Source organism: Festucalex cinctus, chromosome 4 (assembly GCF_051991245.1).
Source record: "Festucalex cinctus isolate MCC-2025b chromosome 4, RoL_Fcin_1.0, whole genome shotgun sequence".
Classification (NCBI taxonomy): domain Eukaryota; kingdom Metazoa; phylum Chordata; class Actinopteri; order Syngnathiformes; family Syngnathidae; genus Festucalex; species Festucalex cinctus.
Genome location: NC_135414.1, coordinates 29,922,559 through 29,944,213, shown reverse-complemented (window position 1 = coordinate 29,944,213; position 21,655 = coordinate 29,922,559). Strand labels below are relative to the sequence as shown.

Genomic DNA, 21,655 nt, shown 5'->3' with positions numbered 1-21,655 from the left:
ATTAGCATTAGAAGAGAGCTAAGTTTCATCAGTATTCACAAATCTATTTAAAATTGTAAGTAATTTAGCTTTGCCACAGGGCAACAAAAGGCCCAAAGAGGACTCAGATTGATGTGCCTCGAACTGCTAAAAAAAAATATATATATATGGATGGAAGGGCCGGACTTTTTTAACACTGCTGACTTAATGACAACAAATCCTCTTCTACAGAGTTGAAGATCCCTGTAAGGATGGCAGCGATCGGGGTGGGGGACCAGGAGGAAGACACCAAGCCCACAAAGTCGGACCCTGACGGTACCGACAAGGGGCCCTGCTGCCCTTGCCCCAAATCGGTGGAGGACCTGGAGGCGGAGGCCGCCGATGCCTCCTACCGGAAAGTCTTTGAGAACTTCCTGCACAACTCCATCTTCACACCCAGGTGAGCTTTTTTTCTTCTTTTTTTTTCCTTTTTTTTTCTTTGAAACAATTTATTTTGGACCTTCCAATCACAAATTTGAATACATTTTGTTGCGATTTCATGTGCTAGACCAACACACATAATTGAATCGCAGCAATCTAAAAATAGCGGGAGTTTACTGTATGCTTAAAATTGCCAATGCAGCTTCTTTCAATGAGAACATGGAGGAAATGCGCTTGCTTTTGATTTAGCAGGCAGATGTGCTTCCGTTTTCCTGACTCGCCACAAAAATGACTGGTGCTGTTTTGGTGAGTCTATTTACAAAAAATGCTCACTAGTTGTCCCCCCCCCCCCCCTGAGGCTGGAAAGCATTGAAAACAACTCGATGACTCACTGGAACACGCACACTGGAAGACGAGTGTGAGACCAACACGGATCCAAAGCGAACAACAAACCTCTATGCATCTGACATCTGCTCGCAAATAACCAACAGCAGACCTGTGACCCTTTTATTAAAAACAACCCGCTTCCTTTTCCCCCTCCAGGTCAGTCTTTCAAAAACGTTTAAACCCACAACATCGCCTTTGGCGTGCCGACGAAGATGGCGCACCCCCTTCTCCCACCCACACACTCTAAAAACAAATGTTCAAAAAAACAACAACAACAAAAAACGTTAAAACATGCAAACATGATCAAAGTGTCACATAATTAAATAAATAAAGCTAGGATAGCATGAATGAACTGGCACCCCCTTGTGAAAAATTTGGGTGGTGCACTTTCGGCCTGGTCCACACATAAAGACCATCGGACTGTTTTTGTATGGAGGGCAACTTGCGACTTGAGTTGCTAGACGATAGTCGTCCATCGCTGGAGCTCTCCATTGCAAGCCGGCGAGACTTCCTTGTTGAGCTGCTCACTCGACCAATCACAGGCAGTTTGCAACGGCGGAGTCCAACCCAAGACGCACTTAGAACCGCCCCCCTCATTTGAATAACATTTCCACTTGGCAGTATGGACCAAAACTGCCAAACTTTAAAAATGAATAATAAATAAGTGAATAAATAACTAAATAGATAAATAAAAGTGAAAATGAAAACGGATCTAAAAAAATAAAATTCAAAAATTAAATGTGTGTATATTTATTTATTTATTTATTTATTTATTTTCCCTGTTTATATTTATTTTTTGTGTTGTAATTTTCAAATTATATCTTTCTTATATCAGTTTTTATTTTCACTTTTAGTCATTTATTTATTTTTATTTTGTCAATTTACACTTTAAAAATGAATAAATAAATAAATGACTAAAAGTGAAAATGAAAACGGATATATAAAAAAAAAATTCAAAAATTAAATACAAATTTATTTATGTGTATGTGTGTAAATGATTATGCGTATATCTGAGGTGTGTTAAAACTGTTTGTTCCGAAAATTGAGTCCAAAACAAGTCGGGCCGTCCATTTTAAACATTGAATGTGTTCAATATTTACCACTTAAAATCTTCCAACTACTCTCGGCTGCTTGACTCCATGGACTGTGACGTTAACGGAATGTAGCCGATCAAAGACGACCAGGTGGTGGCGACAGATGTAACAAAATAGTCCTACCCCATGTCGCTTTATGTCTAAAAGTGGATTTCAGGAAATATTTTCTAAAACAAAAACAAAAAAAAAGACTCCTGCAATATGGCAAAATGCCAGACTTCCTGCTTCATTTCAGGACCTATAAGGTTGACAAATCTGTTGTGGGTCTACTCATGACTTTGGTTCACCAAAAATGGCCTGATGGGCTGACTCGTGAAAATCATGTCTTTCCAGGCCACCCGATCGCCGGCGTCGAGATCTGTTCAACATTGCCAACGCCACCTACGCTCGACGCCAGCACCGGCCTCACTCCAACGCCAGCACCGTCGTCCCTCCCCTGCAGGCCGCCGCCAACAGCAGCGGCGGCGGCGGCGGCGGCGGCCCGGAGCTGGCGGAGCGAGAGTTTGACTTTGTGGAGCAAGCGGTGACGGAGCGCGAGCTGCAGATATTCGGCTTGCAGCCGTTCACCGTATACCGCATCGACGTTCACGCCTGCAACCGGCAGGTGCAGCGTTGCAGCGCCGCCGAGTTTGTTTTCTCCAGGACCAAACCGGCAGGTTGGTGGAACCAACTAATTTTTTAATTTATGCATTACAATTAATTTAATTTTATAAAACTTACCAATTATTTAATAAAATACAAAAAATATCTAAATTGTTTTTATTCCTATTAATATTTGCGTATTTTATGTAAAATACAGTTGTTAATTTTAGTAATAGATTAATAATTAGTATATTTAGTTTTTTATAATGACATTTTTAATTAACAATTTTTTTTGATTAAATAAAAAAAGGTAACTATTTTATTAGTGCTTGTAGAAGGTGGAATTGCTTACTAAAATAAAATAAGTCAAAGAAGATTTTTACAATAAGATTTTAGTTATTTTTATACATTTACAATAATCAGTTAAATAATAAATAATTAACCAATTTTATTGTGGGAAAATGGCTAAATTATGATAGGACTATTGATAATGTAAATTAGGGCTGCACGAGATTGGAGAAACGTGGTATGCGATATAGTTGTTGAATATCGCGATATCGATATTTAACATGTACCTAGAGAAATAACATTTTTTATTGTCAAATGATTGAATAACATTTTTTTTCATGTGGTAAAATAAGCAAGTTCAATGTGTTCCTAGTTCATTAATTGTAATTACCTGAGATGATGTTCAACTATTGGATGGTGATGCACATTTAAGTTTGTGTCTGATTAGTCAATTTCAGGTAAAAGCAAAAAATTCCATATGAAAATTATTACATGTCTTTGCGATATGCATATTGCCTGGGCGAATATCGCGATATCGATATTTTTTCGATATATTGCCCAGCCCTAATGTAAATACTTGTTGGGCCAAATGAAATTATGGTGTAGATTTTATGTGGTTATCGTGCCAAACCTGGCCAACCCCTGGCCTAATTGAAGCTGGCGTGGTTCTGAGTGTCCGTGCTTTTTTTTTTTTTCTTTTCTTTTTCTTTTCTTTTTATTTCTCACTTCCAGAAAAGGCAGATGACATTCCGGGCCTGGTGTCTTGGGAGGGCCACGAGGACACGGTTTTCCTGCGCTGGCCGGAGCCATCTCACCCCAACGGCCTCATCCTCATGTACGAGATCAAGTTTAAACTGGGCACGGAGGTACGACGAAAATACATCCAAAAAAAAAAAAAAAAAAAAAAAGTCCATGTAAGGTCTGGTGCTTATGTGTCTGTCTGTTTCTCTTTTGTTATACGTGTGTCAGACTGAGAAGCACGAGTGCGTGTCGGGTCAACTGTATCGGACACAGCGCAGCGTCCGTCTGTCGAACCTAAGTCCGGGCAACTACTCGTTGAGGGTCCGAGCGACGTCGTTGGCTGGGAACGGATCCTGGACGCGACCGATAAATCTCTATGTTGCTGAACGTAAGCCACGCACATTAAGACACTCTTAATAGTCGATACACTGTGTATAAGTTAAAGTGTTGACTTACTGTGTACTTGACCCCATCAGGGTACGAAAACTTCCTCTACGCCATCATATTAGCCCCCGTCTTAATCATCTTGGTCATCTGCCTCCTCGCCGGCGCGCTCTTCGCTTTGAACAGGAAAAGGTGCGTTGTTGTGGTGAAATGCGGGATTTTTAGACAAATGATCGATCAAATTGATAAGATTGCCTCATATATCAACTCAATCAACTCGCAGCCATTTTCACTGAAAGCCCCCATTTCGCTCCCAGCTGTTTTACGGGATTTTTGACTGATTTTGCAAGGCCCACAGAATATTATGTTCTATTGCTATAAAACCATAGAACCAACCAAAAGAAAGATGAGTCTCTTCTTTCATCAGAAAAAAAAAAAAGTATATTTGTATCTGTTTCCGTTTTGCAGCAATTAAGCATTAGAACATAGCAAGGTTTAATCATCATTCACAAACCTGTTGAAAACACTGGCAAAAAGAGCTTGTTGCAACAAGGCCCTGGCTGATCACTTATACTCTGCTGCCAACTGCTGGCCGTTTTTTGTAATAACTACCATTGCTTTAAGCGACCACTTCATGTCAGAAGCTGTATCAAAGCCTTCTGTATGCTCTAGCATTAAAAAAAAAAAAAAAAAAGAGCATATAAATACATTTTTGGGGAGTGCAGGTCAAAGTATAAAAGAACGGATTTATGTTTTTGGGTTTGAATGAATTAATTTGACAGTGTAGGCTCTTATATTATTTCTGACAAAATGCACAATTTATAATGAGCACTGTAAATGAAATGCGGTTAAATGCTATTGATTTGGGGTGCTTTGTGGTTGACACTTGTTTGCTTGCTGTTAGGAACAGCGATCGGCTTGGAAACGGCGTCCTGTACGCGTCGGTCAACCCGGAATACTTCAGTGCGGCTGAAAGTGAGTACAGGCGACGCAGATGATTGCCCCCTTCTGCTATTTCCCAAAATTGTTAAATTGTCATTCGGTTTCAGTGCAGTGTACGTTGTGTTGATGTGAATAAAAATCTCATCCATGCTGCCTTCAAGGAGCGTAGGTACTTCCGAACGCTCTGATTTAACGTTTCCTACAAGACCTTGTAGTATTTATGCACCACTCATTCACTGCCATTGACGGCTATAGACGTCAAAGATTAAATTTTACTGGGCTGGCAGGGAATGAGTTAATAGATTAATAACGGCAGCAGCGGGAAAAGTGAAAGGTCATTGCCATATTATGTCCACTCATGCTAATGTTAACAACTGTGTGCTAATGATAGAAGTCGTAAGATCAACACCATCACACTTTATATCGTCACAGTTTGTTTGAAGGCAACCCGCCGTCTTTTCTTCCCCCGTGCACAGTGTACGTGCCGGACGAATGGGAGGTGGCGCGCGAGAAGATCTCGCTGAGCCGCGAGCTGGGCCAGGGCTCGTTCGGCATGGTGTACGAGGGCATCGCCAAGGGCGTGGTGAAGGACGAACCCGAGACGCGGGTGGCCATCAAGACTGTGAACGAGTCGGCCAGCATGAGGGAGCGCATCGAGTTCCTCAACGAGGCCTCCGTCATGAAGGAGTTCAACTGCCATCACGTGGTAAGAAGAGTGCATGCGCACTTTTTCATGGCGCACGTATTCTTTTTTTTTTCTTTTTTTTTTTTTTTCTTCTTCTCACACTCCTGTTTGTGATAGGTGCGTCTGCTGGGGGTGGTGTCTCAGGGCCAGCCCACCCTGGTCATCATGGAGCTGATGACACGAGGAGACCTCAAGAGCTACTTGCGCTCCCTCCGACCCAAAGAGGTAATGAGAAACAAAAGCATACAAAAGGTTCGCGATAGATGGGTATGCAGGACCAAAAATGCAAAGAAAAATAATCTAAAATAAAATAAATTAAAGTGAAAATAAAAATGGATATAAATTACAATTAAAATTTTAAAAAAATATATAAATGGAAATAAAAATATATCAAATATATTGGAAATAATATATATATATATATATATATATATATATATATATATATATATATATATATATATATATATATATAGACACACATATGCATATATATACATTTTTTTTTCCTCAAATCAAAAAAATCTTGAATTAGTGGGGACACAAAAAAACAGAGTTGGCGGCAAAAAAAGAAACTTTTTAATTTTTAGTAATTTAAAAAAAATATATATATATATATTTTTTTTTAAATTGTCTCTAATTTGGTGTAATCCTTCCCCGATTCCCGTTCTCGTCATCTTGAAGAGAATGTCCATGTCATAACATAATTTCCATAATATTTGAGGATGCGTGGCTACAAATGACAAAAATAATCATACATGCAAGCGTTAGCAGTTGCGTTGACTCATTTGCTCGCAAAAAGTCTAAATACAATCTATTTTGAATATTACCTTCCTCACAAAGGCATATTTATCTGTTTTTTTTGTAATGTTCTTTTTATGCTAGATAGAGCACACAGAAGGCTTTGATGCAGCCTCTGAACTGAAGAGAACGGTCGAAGCAATGGTAGTAATTACAAAACTGGCCAGCAGGTGGCAGCAGAGTATAAGAGATCAACCAGGGCCATGTTGCATAAAGCTCTCTTCCCCAGTGTTTTAAACAGATTTGTGAATAATGACAGATACAGATACACTTTTTTGATATTGATAGCGCCCCCTTGTGCATGTCCTGCAGCAGCAGTGGTCGAGTTTGTCCCTGCCGCCCCTGAAGAAAATGCTCCAGATGGCGGGCCAGATCGCGGACGGCATGGCTTACCTCAACGCCAGCAAGTTTGTGCACCGAGACCTGGCGGCGCGCAACTGCATGGTGGCCGAGGACTTCACCGTCAAGATCGGAGGTAAGCGGGACGCGACGCAATTGCGCAAGAGGAACTTCATGACGCTCGTTGTTGCAGTGATAAGTGATTTTCAAAGTTGCTCCTCCCACACTTCATATTGGCTTGATGATGTTTTTTGTTTTATATGCAAGAGCTCGTGACGTTTACTGTTTTTCCATGATGATGACGCAAACTGTTGATGTTGTTTTGTGCAGACTTTGGCATGACGCGAGACATCTACGAGACCGATTACTACCGCAAAGGCGGGAAGGGCTTGCTCCCCGTCCGCTGGATGTCACCCGAGTCTCTGAAGGACGGCGTCTTCACCACCAATTCCGACGTCTGGTGAGTCGAACTTGCGTGATTGCATACGTCAGCACTGCATTTTGGCGTCACCACAATATATAGCTATAGGGGTCATCATCTCATGCAGTGTCACCCTCAAAAGCGAATTCTGTCTGCGTTTAGGTCATTTGGGGTGGTCTTGTGGGAGATCGCCACGCTGGCCGAGCAGCCCTACCAGGGCTTGTCCAACGAGCAGGTGCTGCGCTTCGTCATGGAGGGAGGCCTGTTGGAGAAACCGCAGAATTGTCCCGACATGCTGTAAGTCCATTAGAGCGCGCCTTAAAAAAAAAAAAAAAAAAAAAAAAAAAAAAAAAAAAAAAAAAGTATGTGTGTGAAATTTGTTGCCCAACCCAACCCGCTTCGCTCCCGGTAGTTTTACTGGATTTTGACTGATTTTGCAAGGCCCACAGGATATTGTGTTCTTTTGCTATAAAAACAGGAACTTACCAAAAGAAAGATTTGAGTCTCCAAGTTTCCATTTTGAAATATCCATTGGAACATAGCTAAGTTTCATTGTTATTCACAAATTTGTTTAGAATTGTGGGGAAACAGTTGTTTTCAACATGGCCCTGGTCTCTTATAGTCTGCCGCCATCTTCTGGACGTTTTTGTAATTACTACCACTTTTTTTTTCACCCGTTCACTACAGTTGAGAGGCTGCATCAAAGCCTTCTGTATGCTCTAGCATAAAAAAACAAACAAAAACAAAAAACGTAAATGTATAAATACGTCTTTGGGACACTTAAAACATTTGAAATAGAACAAATTTATATGTTGTTGTTGTTTACAATGTTGTACATTGTTAACCTTAAAATAATGTATTAATATGTCTTTGGGACACTTAAAACATTTGAAATAGAACGGATTTATACGTTTTTGGGAGCATATGAGTTAATAGTAAATGGTTTAATCCGGATCAGATCCTGATTGTGCGTTTGGATGCGGTAAATCCCATTGAAATACGTTTGGATGCTTATGTCAATCACGCCTAATTTGATTTGATTTATGCATATTACTGCAGCTTCGAGCTGATGCGCATGTGCTGGCAGTACAACCCCAAGATGCGTCCGTCCTTCGTGGAAATCATCGGCAGCGTCAAGGACGAGCTGGAGCCGTCCTTCTGCGAGGTCAGCTTCTTCTACAGCGCCGACAACAAACTGCCCGACGCTCAGGGCCCGCCCCCGGCCCAGCAACAGCAACACCCGGCGGACAACATGGACGACGTCCCCTTGGACACGCCGCCGCTGCGGACGCCGCCCTCACCGGGGCCCTCGCTAGCCCCCGGCTCGCCCTCCTGCGCCGACAAGGAGCCCGCCTCCGGGCACCAAGCGGCCAACGGCGTGACGTCGTCATCGACGGGGGCGCCGCCCAACGGGACCGGCTCGCTGGCCGCCATGCAGGCGACCCTGGACGAGCTGCCGCCCTACGCCCACATGAACGGGGGGCGCAAAAACCAGCGTGCCATGCCCCTCCCTCAGTCTTCTGCCTGCTGATTGGACGGAGCAAAGACTCATGGGAAGTTCAACTTATTCTGCTGTAATGCCACATTTTTTTTTTTTTTGTTCTACCACATGCAACACTGCCCCCTTGCTGCCGAAAACACACCATGGAGGGAGTTGCTTGTTTTATAAATCGCTTTCTTATTTTTTTTTTATTTTTTTTTTTTAAATAAGTAAGAAGGAGTGCTTTCTACCAGGATTTCAGTCCATTTTTGGGCAGGCATTATGGATGGATACCTAACGGGAGAAGAAGCACTTACAGAGGGGAGTTCCTCTATTTTGCTGCCTTTATGGTAACGACGTACGAAAGGCACAAAGAACAAGATGAAAAAAAAAAAAAACTACATTTTGATACTCTGGTCTCCATTTTGATTCTTCATTTTTTTTTTTGTACTGACGTCAAAATCTGAGCCACAAACGATCGCAGATTGCCGCGAATCAACGTGGAAACACAAAAAAACTTCATAACACAACCATGACTTTTTTTTTCTTTCAGTCGTTTTTGAAGAGAAATTATGGGAAAAATGGCAGAAAATGACGCAAAACGGTGCAAATACTTGTACGTACGAGAAACGACGTGACGTGAAAAACAGAGCTGATCGGTACGATAATGACATGCATAGGCGTGAAAGCGTTTGGGGGGGGGAAAAAAATGACGTGTAAAATCATTTGATTCTTGAATGAGGTTTTAGTGAGGAAGTGCAAAAACCAACCATGCAAAAAAAACATTTTGATACTCCATGAGGGAGGTTTCTTGTGTTGCTGTTTTTGTTTTCATTGGTACAATAACGCAGAAAGAGAGGGAAAAAAAATCGCTGTGGGAAGTAACTTTGTGTTGGTACTTTTTTGTTCCATCACGTCAGAAAATCTGAGCCACAAATTGATGAAAAGTGCTGCAAATGCATGTCAAATCACTTCCAAAATGAGTCATGGACGTGTGATTCAAGTTTTTGTTGTTGGATACATTGGCTTTTTTTTTTTTTTTTGCTTGTTAACTATACTGACAAAAAAGGTGTGAAAACAACATACACACAAAAAAAAATGATTCTGAATGGTTTGAAAATCTGCAAAAAACATTGCAACAATTTTGATACTTCAGTCCCCATTTTGAGACTTTTGTCGTGACTTTGAAATCTGAGCCGGAAATTGTTGCCAATTGACGTCAAAACATAAAGTCATGGTGGTGTTATTGAGTTTTTGTTTTGTTTTGTTTTTTTCTTATGATTTTCAATAGCATTTACACCAGTTTTTTTTTTTTTTTTTTGTTTGGGTGTGACTTTTTCTACCTTTTTATATGGTCCCCATGTTCATCTTGTACAGAGAAAAGAAAAGACGAGCTGCTATTCCTTATTTTCTCTTGTGGTTGTAATATAGATTATCTATATAAATATATATGACTTTATGAGTATATAAGAGACCTTCAGGTTGAATTTACGAGCGTTTTCACTGCAGTTTGCCATGTTATTTTTTTGTTTATTATATATATTTTTCCTTTAAGTGTAACTGAGCTGGTTTCAAAGAAGTACACCTGATGTATTTTTTTTTTTTTCCATAATAGCAAAGAGTCCCAAGTAAATCTCAGGTTCGGCTTTGTTAGCATTGTTAGTTGGTGTCCGTAAAAAAAATAAACAGTTCTTGATTGCGATCAAAAGTATAAAACGTTAATACATGCCTGTTTCATCCAGCACTCAATTTTTGCCACCAAATCACAGTATTGGCGCGCTCGTTTTTTTTTTAACGAGCTGTCGCACAAGTTGCTGTATTTCCCCCTCTTTTCAAATTCTTATATAACGTAAAATGAATAGTTTAACAATCAGTTAAATCCACTAGTCTTGTTTCTGTATAACTGTCACGCTAGCTGAATTTCAAACAAGTTTTTTGTTGTCCTCGTTTTCAGATAGCTGTTGTGTCTAGCTGCCGCGCTAGCGTTCATGCTAGCTGTTTTCGTGAGTCGAAAAACACTACAAAACACACTACTTTTTTTTACTTTTTTACTAACAGTTGTTTTCAGATAACCACAACACTAGCATCTGATATTTCCATGTCTTATATAATTACATGAATACACTACATTACTATTTTTTTTAAACGACAATCTACACTACATTTTTTTCAGCTAGCGTCCAAGCCACGGATAACTTACTGCTATATCTCAGACTAGCTAATGCTCAAAATTACACCAGGCACAATCATAAACCAAAATGGACTTAGAGATTATTTTTTTTTAAACTATATATAAACACACCATGACATTATTTTGTAGTTTATGTCCAAGCCTAGATCTTTTACAATATACCCTGATGTCAAATTTGGCCAGCTAGCTCGCAAATGCTAACAAACGAGAGAGGGTAGACTTCAAAACAAATAAATAAAATAGCACTACAAAATGGTGCTGTACCACAAAATGGCGGTGTAGTGCATGTGAACGGTAATCATAACAGAGTGGGTTCTTGGTGCGCTGCTGTTAAATGTCATTGAATCGCGCTACAAAAATGGTGGCAGAATACAGTCAGCTAACAATGCTAAAGAGGCTTCTGTTCCCTGAGTAAAAGGCTGAGTTAATTTATTTGTAACATTTATTGAATAGTGGCCAGCCCAGTTGTTTATTGGTGTGTGTTTTTTTGTGTGTGCGTTTGTAAATCACTGTACAGAAATAGCTGGAAACTTTTTCTATTTGTTTTGATACATTTGTGAGGGTTCTTTGCTACTTTTTGGGAAAGGGGGGAAGATTTTCTGTTTTTTCGTTCAACCATCCATCTACCTCACTATTGATGTTTTTTTTTTAAATATTATAATTATGATGTGGAGGAGCTTTACTTTAATTTCACAATTAGAAACCACAAACCAAACCGCAGCACAGAAACATGGGGATTATGTTTGTTTGTTTTTTGATGACCAATCGATCATGACGGAAGTGGAACACTGGTGCGTGACTGTGATTCTAAACTGTAGGAGGCGCTGTTGTACTGGCATAGATGGATGGAAACGGTAAATGTGTCTTGTCATTCAATAAAAAGAGTATTGGGGACCACAGCAAAAAAAAAGTATGAAGACGACATTTGACAAAATACAGTTGGCATATTAGAGGGCGGCATCAGCTGCAACATTACACAGAAAAGGGCATTAAAAGCCAAAATATTACTAGTATTTTATTTCACATTTCGATCCCAATATTTGGATGTTATTTAATAAATCATTTTAGCTCTGCTGTTACAAAGGTGTAGCATTACAGAAATTAATTGTATAATTCAGACTTTTTTTTTTTTTTTTTTTTTTTTTTTGTAGCTCATTCACGTGAAAGTACAACTCTGCTTGTGACAATGACTTGTAATAATGCAACTTTATTCTTTTACCTCTTGCAATATGTAAACTTTATTGTTGTTGTATTAAGGGGCGTTGTCTTTCCTTTATGATATTTCCGCAATGCTGCAACTTTATTCTCGTGCTAATTTGATGTTTTCTGGTCAAATTTGAAACTTTTCTTGACTTTTCGTACAAGCTCTGACTTTGTTCTGGTAAAGTAACGTCACTACTTTGTTGACTTTTTTTTTTTTTTCCAAGTCATTTTCAAAGAATTCTACATTTTTAATTTCCGACTTTATTCTTGTGTGACATATTTTCTTTTGACTTTACAAGTTTGCCACAAAACGTGAGTATTTTTACGTAATACTACTGTCCTAAAATTACGATTTATTCTTTGTCACATTGCTACAGTCTGACTTTTTCTCATAATATGACTTTTCCAATGTATGACTTCTTTTCATGTGAATTACAACTTGGTCTTGTTTTTTTTTTTTTTTTTTTCTCTCTCCCTCCTTTCGATGTGGCCTAAATACTCTTTTACATGCATCATGACATATCAGCAAATGGGGGTGGAGGGAGGATGCTATTTATTATGAAAATGTCAAATAATGCAATACATCTCAGCATTTTATTTTCTGCCCATGTTTCTGTCGCTGGTCGCAAAAAAAACACTCCAACACTCCATCTTCTTCCGCTTCTTCGCACATTTGAGTATGTGGAGGCACATTCATACGCGACTGTACACTTTTGAAGCCAGTTTGAACGTCTTGTTGAGAATTTTGTGTATATTTGGGCAGATATTTAGTTTGCCCCAGGGAGGTACGGTATTAATATTAAGAGAAGACTCTGTAACCGTGTGGACCACATCCGGTAAATCACATGTTCAAAGATTGGGGGAAAAAAAGGTGCAAAAATACTGCCTTTTTGGACTTGTTGTTTCCATGGTGACAGCCAGGTACAGCTGGTTCTTTGGCTTTAAATGCAATAGAGACAGAATTGAGGGATCAGGATGTTTGGTTTCTTTTTTTTTTTACACCACTGGATGGCCTAAAAAAAAAAAAAAAAAAAAGTCATTTTCTTGCATCCATGGCCAATATAGTTTTGTACATTTCTTTCCAATAGCCTTCCAGCCTTCTTAACGAAAAGTTAGAATGAGGTTTTGTTTTGGATGTTTGTTTTTTTTTCTCCCTATTTTGTTTTGTACATGATGTTTTCAAATATATGCCTAAGGGTGGAAGATGATTGGCTGAAAGAAAAGGAGAATGTTTCTCTGGTTCTTGTTTTTGTTTGTTTTTCTACATACGATTTAAGATAAATAAAAATGTATGCAAGTGATGACTGTCTTCTTTGAGTCTCTATGGCAAAGTATCTGCAAATAAAAGTGTTCACACTACTACAAAGAGTAAGAGATTTGGTTGTAGATGAAAGGAAAAAAAGGTTTAATGGTCTAAAAAGTGGAACGAATACATGATATCAACAGTCATTTTACTGTACATTTGGATGTAAACCACAAAATTGATTACACATAATGGAAATAAAAAAAAAAATAATCATTTTGAATTGTACTACGCCCGATTAATCAAAGTTGTTTTTTTGTTTGTTTTTTAAAAACAATAATAATTTAGAAAATGATCAGTTTGATGAGCGACAGCTTACAATTTTCACCAGTGCCGCACTGCATCTAAACTAAAATCTTTTTTAACCTTAAAATTATTACGAGTCACGTTTATAATTTGCCAAAATATGTATTAACAGAAATTGAACATAAACGTCCGTGGTTGCCGGACAACTTTGGAGAGCGGACGTGACGTCACAAAGGACCAAATTAAAAATGAGCGTATGGCATTTTTTTTAAATTATAGTCTTGTGTTGCTATTTGTTTACAACTAAACTTGATATTTAACGAAATAATGTATAAAAAATTATTGATTTGAGTGAACGCCTCGGGAGAGGGAGTGACGTCACGTTGTTTTTCACAGTCGAGCGAACGGCGTCGAGTTAGCCTAGCTTAATTCAATGTTTTTGATACATAACGTTCACGTTTGTATTTTGTCGACCTTGACAGCCGTATCTTAAATATGCTACCCAGTCAGACTTCAGGTAAGCGATTTACTTTGTTGCTGTCGTTGTTTTCTTCTGTGCCTTGTTGTCGTGCTACAGACTAAGACATGCTAATTTAGCTTTAGCTTAGCTTGGCCGTGCTAAGTCACAGTCACAGATGATATTTACCTTTTTTTTTTTTCTCTCCTGGCGAGGCAGAGTTGCTACTGTGCAGCTTTGGCACAAATAAGTAAAAAAATAATTCATTCATTCTTTTTTTTTTTTTTTTTTTTTCTTTTTAAATATTAATGCTCTGTACCAATTTTTAGAGCAGTCCATGAGGCAGTTAAGAAAGAAAATTACGAAAATGGTGTAGAATGTACGGTATATATATACATAAATTATATTGCTGACCCCCTATGCAGTAATAATGTGCATTGCATATGCTAATTTGCAACTGACAAAACAATATTTATAATATTTTATTTCCTATATATTTTATGCTTTTAGTTAGTTAATTTGCATTCAAGTATGTTAAGATGTGTTGACAAAGTGTAGTAAATAATATTACTGAATAATTTAGCTTTGCCTCATTGTCCTATGCTAAACTCATTCGCTTTTCCTTCACCTGCTTTGCAGTTACACCCAAATGCTGGCACAATGGTCAGATATTATGTTTTCATGATATCAGATTTAGAGCTGTTGGGAGCCACCACCAAATTTTCTATGCAGTTAAAAAAAAGCCACTTTCCCCCATGATTTTATTATTTTTATTATTATTATTTTTTTGTCCAGGAAGTCAATGATGGCGTAGAATAGGACAGAAGACGTGTACGCGACATTGCAGAAGAGGCGAACCCTCTTCCAAGATGGCCAGTGAGCTCCACGAGACCATCTTCATGGCCAAGCAGGAGCGGCACAAGAACCTCTTCCTCAACTACAGGAATCTCAACCATTTCCCTGTGGAGCTGCTGAAAGACGAGGGCCTGCAGTTCCTGGAGAGACTCTACATGAAGAGGAACTCGCTCACCACGCTGGTAAACAATTCATTTTCACTGCTAAATCGCTCAAAGGTGCGCTCAAAATCGGGTGATGTTTTATTCTGTTGGAATTTTTTTTGCTTTTTTCAGCCTGACAGTCTTGCACAGAAGCTACCGAATCTAATAGAGCTGTGAGTATTCATGTGTGGACATGCAGACTTATGCTGCATTTGAGGATGGTCGGAAGTCGGACATATCCGAGTTGGTTTTTCCCAATTCCGACCTGAAAGCGTTCGAGGCGAAAGTAAACAACCAAAATGGCGGATAGTGATAAATTGTTTTTTTACTTTGGTCCTCAAAACTCATTTTTACCTCCAGCAAACATACCTTCTCGCAATTTTTGCTTCAGTTATTGTTTTTTATCTTTATATCATAAGCATTTCCATACAGTTGAGTAGTTGACCGTATAATTTCATGCAGGGCGGTATTAGTCAAGTTATGACGAATATTTATGAATGAAGAAAGATATCAAGTTTTATACTTGAGTAAATTATGTTTTATCATTCATGCCATTGTAGAGTGACGTCACTTGTAGGAAAGTCGGGGTCCTTTTCTTTTTTTTTTCCCCGACTTCGCAAGTGGAATTTCCGAGTTAGGTGGCGTTCCCGTACACACTTCCTGGTTTGAACTTGGAAAAGTCCGAATTCCGACTAGCCTTGAATACAGCATTAAAATAAAAAAAAAAATAAAGTAATGGTTGACTCTATGTATTGACACATATTGTTGTTGTTCAACAAAAATCATGGATATCCTTTTTTTCCGCCCACTTATTTATGCATTTTTTGACCGTCATTGTCAACACAGCAAGCCTCTCCAATTTGTTTTATTCCAACAAAAGGTTTTGTGTTTCCTATTCAAACTAAAAAATAAACAACAACAATGGCTACTTTTGCAATGGACAGCATTTTGACAGTGAAAGTGACTTTCTAGTTAACTTTGTGAATTGTCATGTTCTTGTTTTCCTTTTAGGTATTTGCACTCGAACAACATTGTGATTATTCCCAAAGGTTAGTCGTTCTGCATTAATCTGATAAAATAAGAGCTTGTTATTAGGGAATTTTATTTTCCACATTGAAACGAACTCACCTGTAATGATGCCGATTTACGGCTCTTTTTATTATTATTATTATTATTATTATTATTATTTTTTTTTTCAGCTATCGGAAACTTGTCGCGGCTGCAGTCGCTGGACCTGAGCAGCAACGCCCTGCAGCTGCTCTGCCCGGAGGTCGGACGACTCAGATCTCTGAGACACCTCCGGCTGTCCAACAACCAGCTCAAAAGCCTGCCACCAGGTAAGACTCAGCGAGACTTTATTATTATTATTATTATTATTATTTATTTATTTATTTATTTATTTATTTATTTAAATTTATTTTTATTTTGTGTGTGTGTCCTGTATGAAGTATAGAAACGTAATTGAACATCCCAGTAATTATTTGCTGGCATTACTTTTAAACTGCAATAGCTTGATGGGCCAGTAGAGGGAAGCAGTGCTCTATTTTATAACCCATACTGTCAAACGTCAATGGGCTATTTGAAAAAAAAATGACAGTTATACATTTTAATGGCTCACCGTTGGAATATTACTTTCAACGCTAGTCAAGTTTAACTTTAAGCACGTTGTAGAACGGAAAGAAAACCAAAATATTCTCATTTTTTTCCATATGAATTGTATCAATGAATTATCCAAGAGATCGGCGACCTTCAGTTCCTGGAGACTTTGGACGTGTCCATGAACCAGCTGGCGTCGCTGCCCGATCGGCTGCACCGCTGCTCGTCCCTGCAGCACCTGAGCGCCGACCACAACCTGCTGAGCCGCGTGCCGCGCCACCTCTGCCGGCTGGCTCGCCTCACCCAGCTCTCCATGGCCGCCAACCGGCTCACCTTCCTGCCGTTAGGTCGCCACTTTCCTCGCGCTTTGTTTTTTTCTGTTGCTGTAACTACCCAGCGAGACTTTGCGCTTGTTTTTTTTTTGGTTTCCCCCCCCCCCCCCAGATCTTGGAGGATCGCGCGAGCTGCAGTTTGTGTTTGTGGACAACAATTTAGATCTGAAAGGCCTGCCGTCGTACTTGTACAACAAGGTCATCGGGTGCAGCGGGTAACATTTTTTGAGAATTATAATAGTGTTAATTATATGGAGGACCAAAATTGCCAAAATTCAAAATACGTAAATGACGAAATAAATAAATAAATGACTAAAAGTGGAAAATAAAAAACTGATATTAAAAAAAATAGCATTTGAAAATTATATCAAAAGAAATAAATATAAATGTAAATAAAAAGAACTAAAAATTGTATATATACATAAATACATTTGTATTTAATTTTTGAATTATATTTTTTATATCAGTTTTTATTTTCACTTTTAGTCATTTATTTATTTAGTTTTTTTTGTTTTTTTTTTTGTTTTTTTGGCAGTTGGTCACTCGACCAATGACAGGCAATTTGCAAAGGCAGAGTCCAACCCAAGACACGCTTAGGACCGCCCCCTCATTTGAATAACATTTCGACTTGGTAGTGCGGACCAAAACTGCCAAAATTAGAAATAAGTAAATGACTAAATGAATAAAAAAATGAATGACTAAATAATTAAATAAATAGATGAATGATAAATTATTTTTATTTCCATTTATATTTATTTTATTTTATATAATTTTCAAAGTATATTTTTTTTATATCAGTTTTTATTTTCACTGTTAGTCATTTATTAATTAGTCATTTATTTAATTAGAATTTTGGCAGTTTTGGTCCTCCATATAATTATGCTGTGAAAGCAATTCCAGCCTCCCAAAAAGCACCCAAATTTGTGTTTTAATAAGAAAAATAGCACCGTCTTGCACGGATCCTGGAATTTTTCTGACAGCTCAATGTAATTCTATGTGCGTGTGGTGTGTCGACAGGTGCGGCGTGTCTGTGCGGGGCGGCGACGCGGTGCAGGAAGGCCAGGCCGAGGCGCTGAGCGAGGCCCTGCTGGGGCTGCCGTCCGAAGTGAAAGCGGTGGCCTCGGAGGCCGACAACGTGGTCCCGCTGGAGGAGCTCGCCATGAGAACGCTGCACCGCCTCTACCACCAACAACGCCGCCATCCCGCAGGTGAGGCCCATTCTGGTCGGTCTCTGTGCACCTGCTATTTCTGATGTTTTGAAAGGAATTATAGATATTCAAATGAATTGTAAATGTGCTATATTCATGTAGTTGCATCTATTTGGATGATCACGTCAATGTTGTATTTGTAGATGTGAACTTGCCGCCTCCCATTCCGCTGCCAAGGAGTCTCCTGGATCTGCTGCAGTTCCCGCTGGGTCACTGTCACCGCTGCACTCAAGCCATGTTCACCGTCATCTACCCGAAACTCTTCCCGCTGCGACACACCGCCCTGGCGGGAGTGCACCGCAGGTTTGATGCCGCCTCATTTTAACCCCGCAATGAAAAGGAAAAAAAAAACATTGATAAATAAATGGTTTTTGTTTTGTTTGTTTTTTTTCATCACAGGAAAGAAATGTTTTATGTAAAATATATATATATATATATATATTTTTTTTTTTGTGCCTGTACTTTTTTTATGTCACAAAAATGAAATCAATATTATATCCATTTTTATTCGGCTTTGTTTCAAAATCATCATTTTACTTTATATAACAGTTTTGGTTTTTTTTTTACTAAAAATGATAAACACTAAAAGTCCCCTCATGTCACAAAAATGAAATAAAAATTCTATACATTTTTTAAATATATCAACGATAAAATAGTACACTTATTTGTTTGGTTTTGTTTTAAAATCATGATTTTACTTTATCTAAACATTTTTTTTAAACTAAAAATGATAAACACAAAAGTCCCCTTACGTCACAAAAATGAAATAAAAATTCTATATATTTTTGAAATATATCAAATATAAGATAATACACTTAATTATTTGGCTTTGTTTTAAAATCATCATTCTACTTTATCTAAACAGTTTATAATTATAATAATAATTATTATTTATTTATTTATTTTACTAAAAATGATAAACACAAAAGTCACCTTTGACCTACTGTCATGTTTGATTTTAATCATAGGGATTTATTTTATTTTATTTTGTCACCCTCCTTTTTTTTTTTTTTTTTTTTTGGACATCACTAAAAAGTATTTATTTGCCTAAAAATTAAAAGCTACATTAATATTCATAAAACTGTATTGACATTTCCATATTTTTTGAAGAAGTCTAAAATATGAAAGTAAACCTGTATGCAGGATCAGAAGCAAGTGTCAGGTCAACCCTTTTAATCCAGATTTTACCTCTTGAAGCAATATAAAGGGAACTCCTCCCAATCCCATTGAACATTTCACATCATGTCTTTGTCCATTCCTCATCGAATCATTACATGCCGTCTTAATATGTTTTTATTTTGTTGAATTTTGCATTGAGAAGGAGGCAAACGTTGTTTTTTGCTTGTATTCTTGCTTGTGTCGCCCTCATTAGGACCACGGTGAGTTTTGTGGCGTACTGCTGCTCCAGCCGCTGCCTTCGGACGTTTAACCTGCAGGCCTGAAGTCGTCGCCTCCCACTCTGGAGAGAAATGACTGTTTGGCAACTCCAAAAAAAAAAAAAGGATATGGGCGGGGCCGCATTGTTCCCGAATAACTTTTATAACTCTAAGACATGAAGTAATCAAGCACTTTAAAAACTGTTTTTTGGTAGGGGGCGGAGAGATATTATTTCTCTCCCCTGAAATCTTTTTTCAGCAGACTCGTCACCTTGCGTTTGTTTGTTGACGCATTTTTCATGCAAGACTGTTGTCACCCTTGCCAGTAAACATTGACTGAATTTTAACTGTTTGGTCTGCCGTCCATGACAAGTCGTTTTTTTTTATTGACGAACATCTTAAGGTGCTTATATTAGTACGTTTATTGTGCCTGTGACATACTCGTAACATTTCGACACAACTTTAGCAAACTAGGACATGGTGTTCTTTTAGGCAAAACTTTGCGCTATTTGACATCTATCTGTGTGCAACTTGTACTACTAGCAAAGCACTAGATGTGAACTAGTAGAATATTATAACGCCACTATACCTTGCCTCTCAATACTTGTTCCAGAACACTTGGCCAAGATCCCTGAACCACTTCACTTGACTCGACTCGATGCGAAGGAGCCGCGGCTGGATTCTGAGCCACATTTGATCTCACAAATTAAAGAATGAATTCATAATCCACAGCTTGTGATCGTAGGTGCGGGTGGGAACGTCAACGGGAAATTAAAAACATCTTTAGCACAACAGACTGATGCAGAATATGGACCACCGCTGAGGTGACGTTGACGCCATTCCTCGTGTTGTCGATCTGTCGCTCCAATCTCTCACTCGTCAACGAGAAAGAGTCCTCCATACTGCACTTGGGGTAGGAAAACAATTCCAAGATGACCGATGTAATGCTTAAAGGCTACCAAACAGGATCTCGACTGTGCCAAGAATTTCCGTCCATAAAGGTTGCGTACCGATGCACCTACCTGTCCTCGAGGCAAAAGTTTACAACACACAATCTGAATTAACAATGCCCCATTTTTAGCATTTTTGATGCGTTATATAAATGATGTTCAGTCTCTATTACATGTTTGCCTGCAGCGCAGTAGTTTTTTGAGCCTGTGTGAGTCAATGCCCATGACAGGAGGCTGTGCACGTGCGCGTGTTTGTTAATGCATCATGCAAGGGCCAAGTAATTTCCTGCCTGTGAGTCATGCAGGCTGGGCTGGGTGGGGGGGCGATGCGATGAGATGCTGCTCAGCCTGCTGGACATAACGTGCTGCGAAATGTCACGTCATGACACACACAAAAAAATGTACATTTGGGGAGTCTGCCGTTTGTTTACAAGTCAGCTTTTTCGCTGCATTGAAGAATTCTGATGGCATTTCTTTGACGCGGACTTGTGTTCCGTGCAGAAATTGTGTTGCGTTTGTCCCCGAAAAAAAAAAAGGAAGCAGGCGATGACGAGGATGGAGGAGATGAGCAGTCGGATGTGTGAAGTGATGTGTCAAACGGCCGCAAAGTGACAGGCGGTGGGAACGTGATTGACAGCTCATTCCTCCTCCCACGCCAACGTGGCATCCGTGGGCCACGTGACTTATTGGTACTCAGGTGCGCATAAAACAATGCTGTATCTAGAAATTGTCCTTTTATTACCGTACATATTTTTTTTTTTTTTGTTCGTGCAAATTGCCTCCTGAGCTCGCTTCTTCACTCAGACCTGTTCTCCTCCCCACCATCCTTCTTTTGCTTAAAACTTGTTTTTTGCCTCAGACCCACTTTTCCCCGTCATCTTTTCAATTCTAACCTCTGTCATTCTTATCTCACCCCCACTTCACCTTTCTTGGGTTGTGACGTTTTCTTCGTTTTTTCCTGAGCACGAAAGAAGTCCTTCCATTTTGCATCCTTCCTTCCTCTGCTTCAAGCAATCTGTTGAGAAACTACGGGCATTAAAATTACAAAAATCTACAATACAACTGCATTAGTAGTAGTAGTGGTAGTGGTGGTGCTTCTGTCGCCACCTTGTTTCAGCCTCGGGGCTTAAAATTGTATTTTTAATTTATTTTCTGTCACCCTGAGTTTTTATGTATTTAATTATTATTTTTAACAATCCATTTAACAAATTGAAATCAAGAGCCAGTACGTGGAAAACATAAGCAGCACATT

At 38.9% G+C, this 21,655-nt stretch overlaps 2 protein-coding genes across 5 annotated transcripts in view; both read left to right on the top strand.

Annotated features, from left to right (window-relative positions):
* igf1rb (insulin-like growth factor 1b receptor) overlaps positions 1-13,238 on the top strand; it is a 48,092-nt gene extending 34,854 nt beyond the window's left edge. For 3 of the 4 annotated variants that reach the window (XM_077520204.1, XM_077520205.1, XM_077520203.1), the window contains 12 exons: positions 211-418; positions 2,214-2,536; positions 3,483-3,616; positions 3,720-3,879; positions 3,968-4,067; positions 4,780-4,850; positions 5,294-5,523; positions 5,620-5,727; positions 6,616-6,778; positions 6,973-7,102; positions 7,226-7,360; positions 8,123-13,238. In XM_077520204.1, the coding sequence (XP_077376330.1) occupies positions 211-418; positions 2,214-2,536; positions 3,483-3,616; positions 3,720-3,879; positions 3,968-4,067; positions 4,780-4,850; positions 5,294-5,523; positions 5,620-5,727; positions 6,616-6,778; positions 6,973-7,102; positions 7,226-7,360; positions 8,123-8,594 (2,234 nt within the window). In that variant the 3' untranslated portion in view covers positions 8,595-13,238. The remainder of the gene's footprint in view (positions 1-210; positions 419-2,213; positions 2,537-3,482; positions 3,617-3,719; positions 3,880-3,967; positions 4,068-4,779; positions 4,851-5,293; positions 5,524-5,619; positions 5,728-6,615; positions 6,779-6,972; positions 7,103-7,225; positions 7,361-8,122) is intronic. The other variant, XM_077520206.1, reaches the window with a different exon arrangement.
* Positions 13,239-13,673: 435 nt separating this feature from the next.
* Positions 13,674-19,800, top strand: lrrc28 (leucine rich repeat containing 28). Its single transcript, XM_077520198.1, has 11 exons — positions 13,674-13,740; positions 13,969-14,003; positions 14,739-14,980; positions 15,074-15,114; positions 15,953-15,990; positions 16,141-16,278; positions 16,678-16,884; positions 16,982-17,084; positions 17,887-18,077; positions 18,221-18,380; positions 19,450-19,800. Exons 3-11 carry the CDS (start codon positions 14,813-14,815, stop codon positions 19,517-19,519), a joined length of 1,116 nt encoding a protein of 371 aa, XP_077376324.1. The 5' UTR covers positions 13,674-13,740; positions 13,969-14,003; positions 14,739-14,812; the 3' UTR covers positions 19,520-19,800.
* Positions 19,801-21,655: the final 1,855 nt, after the last annotated feature.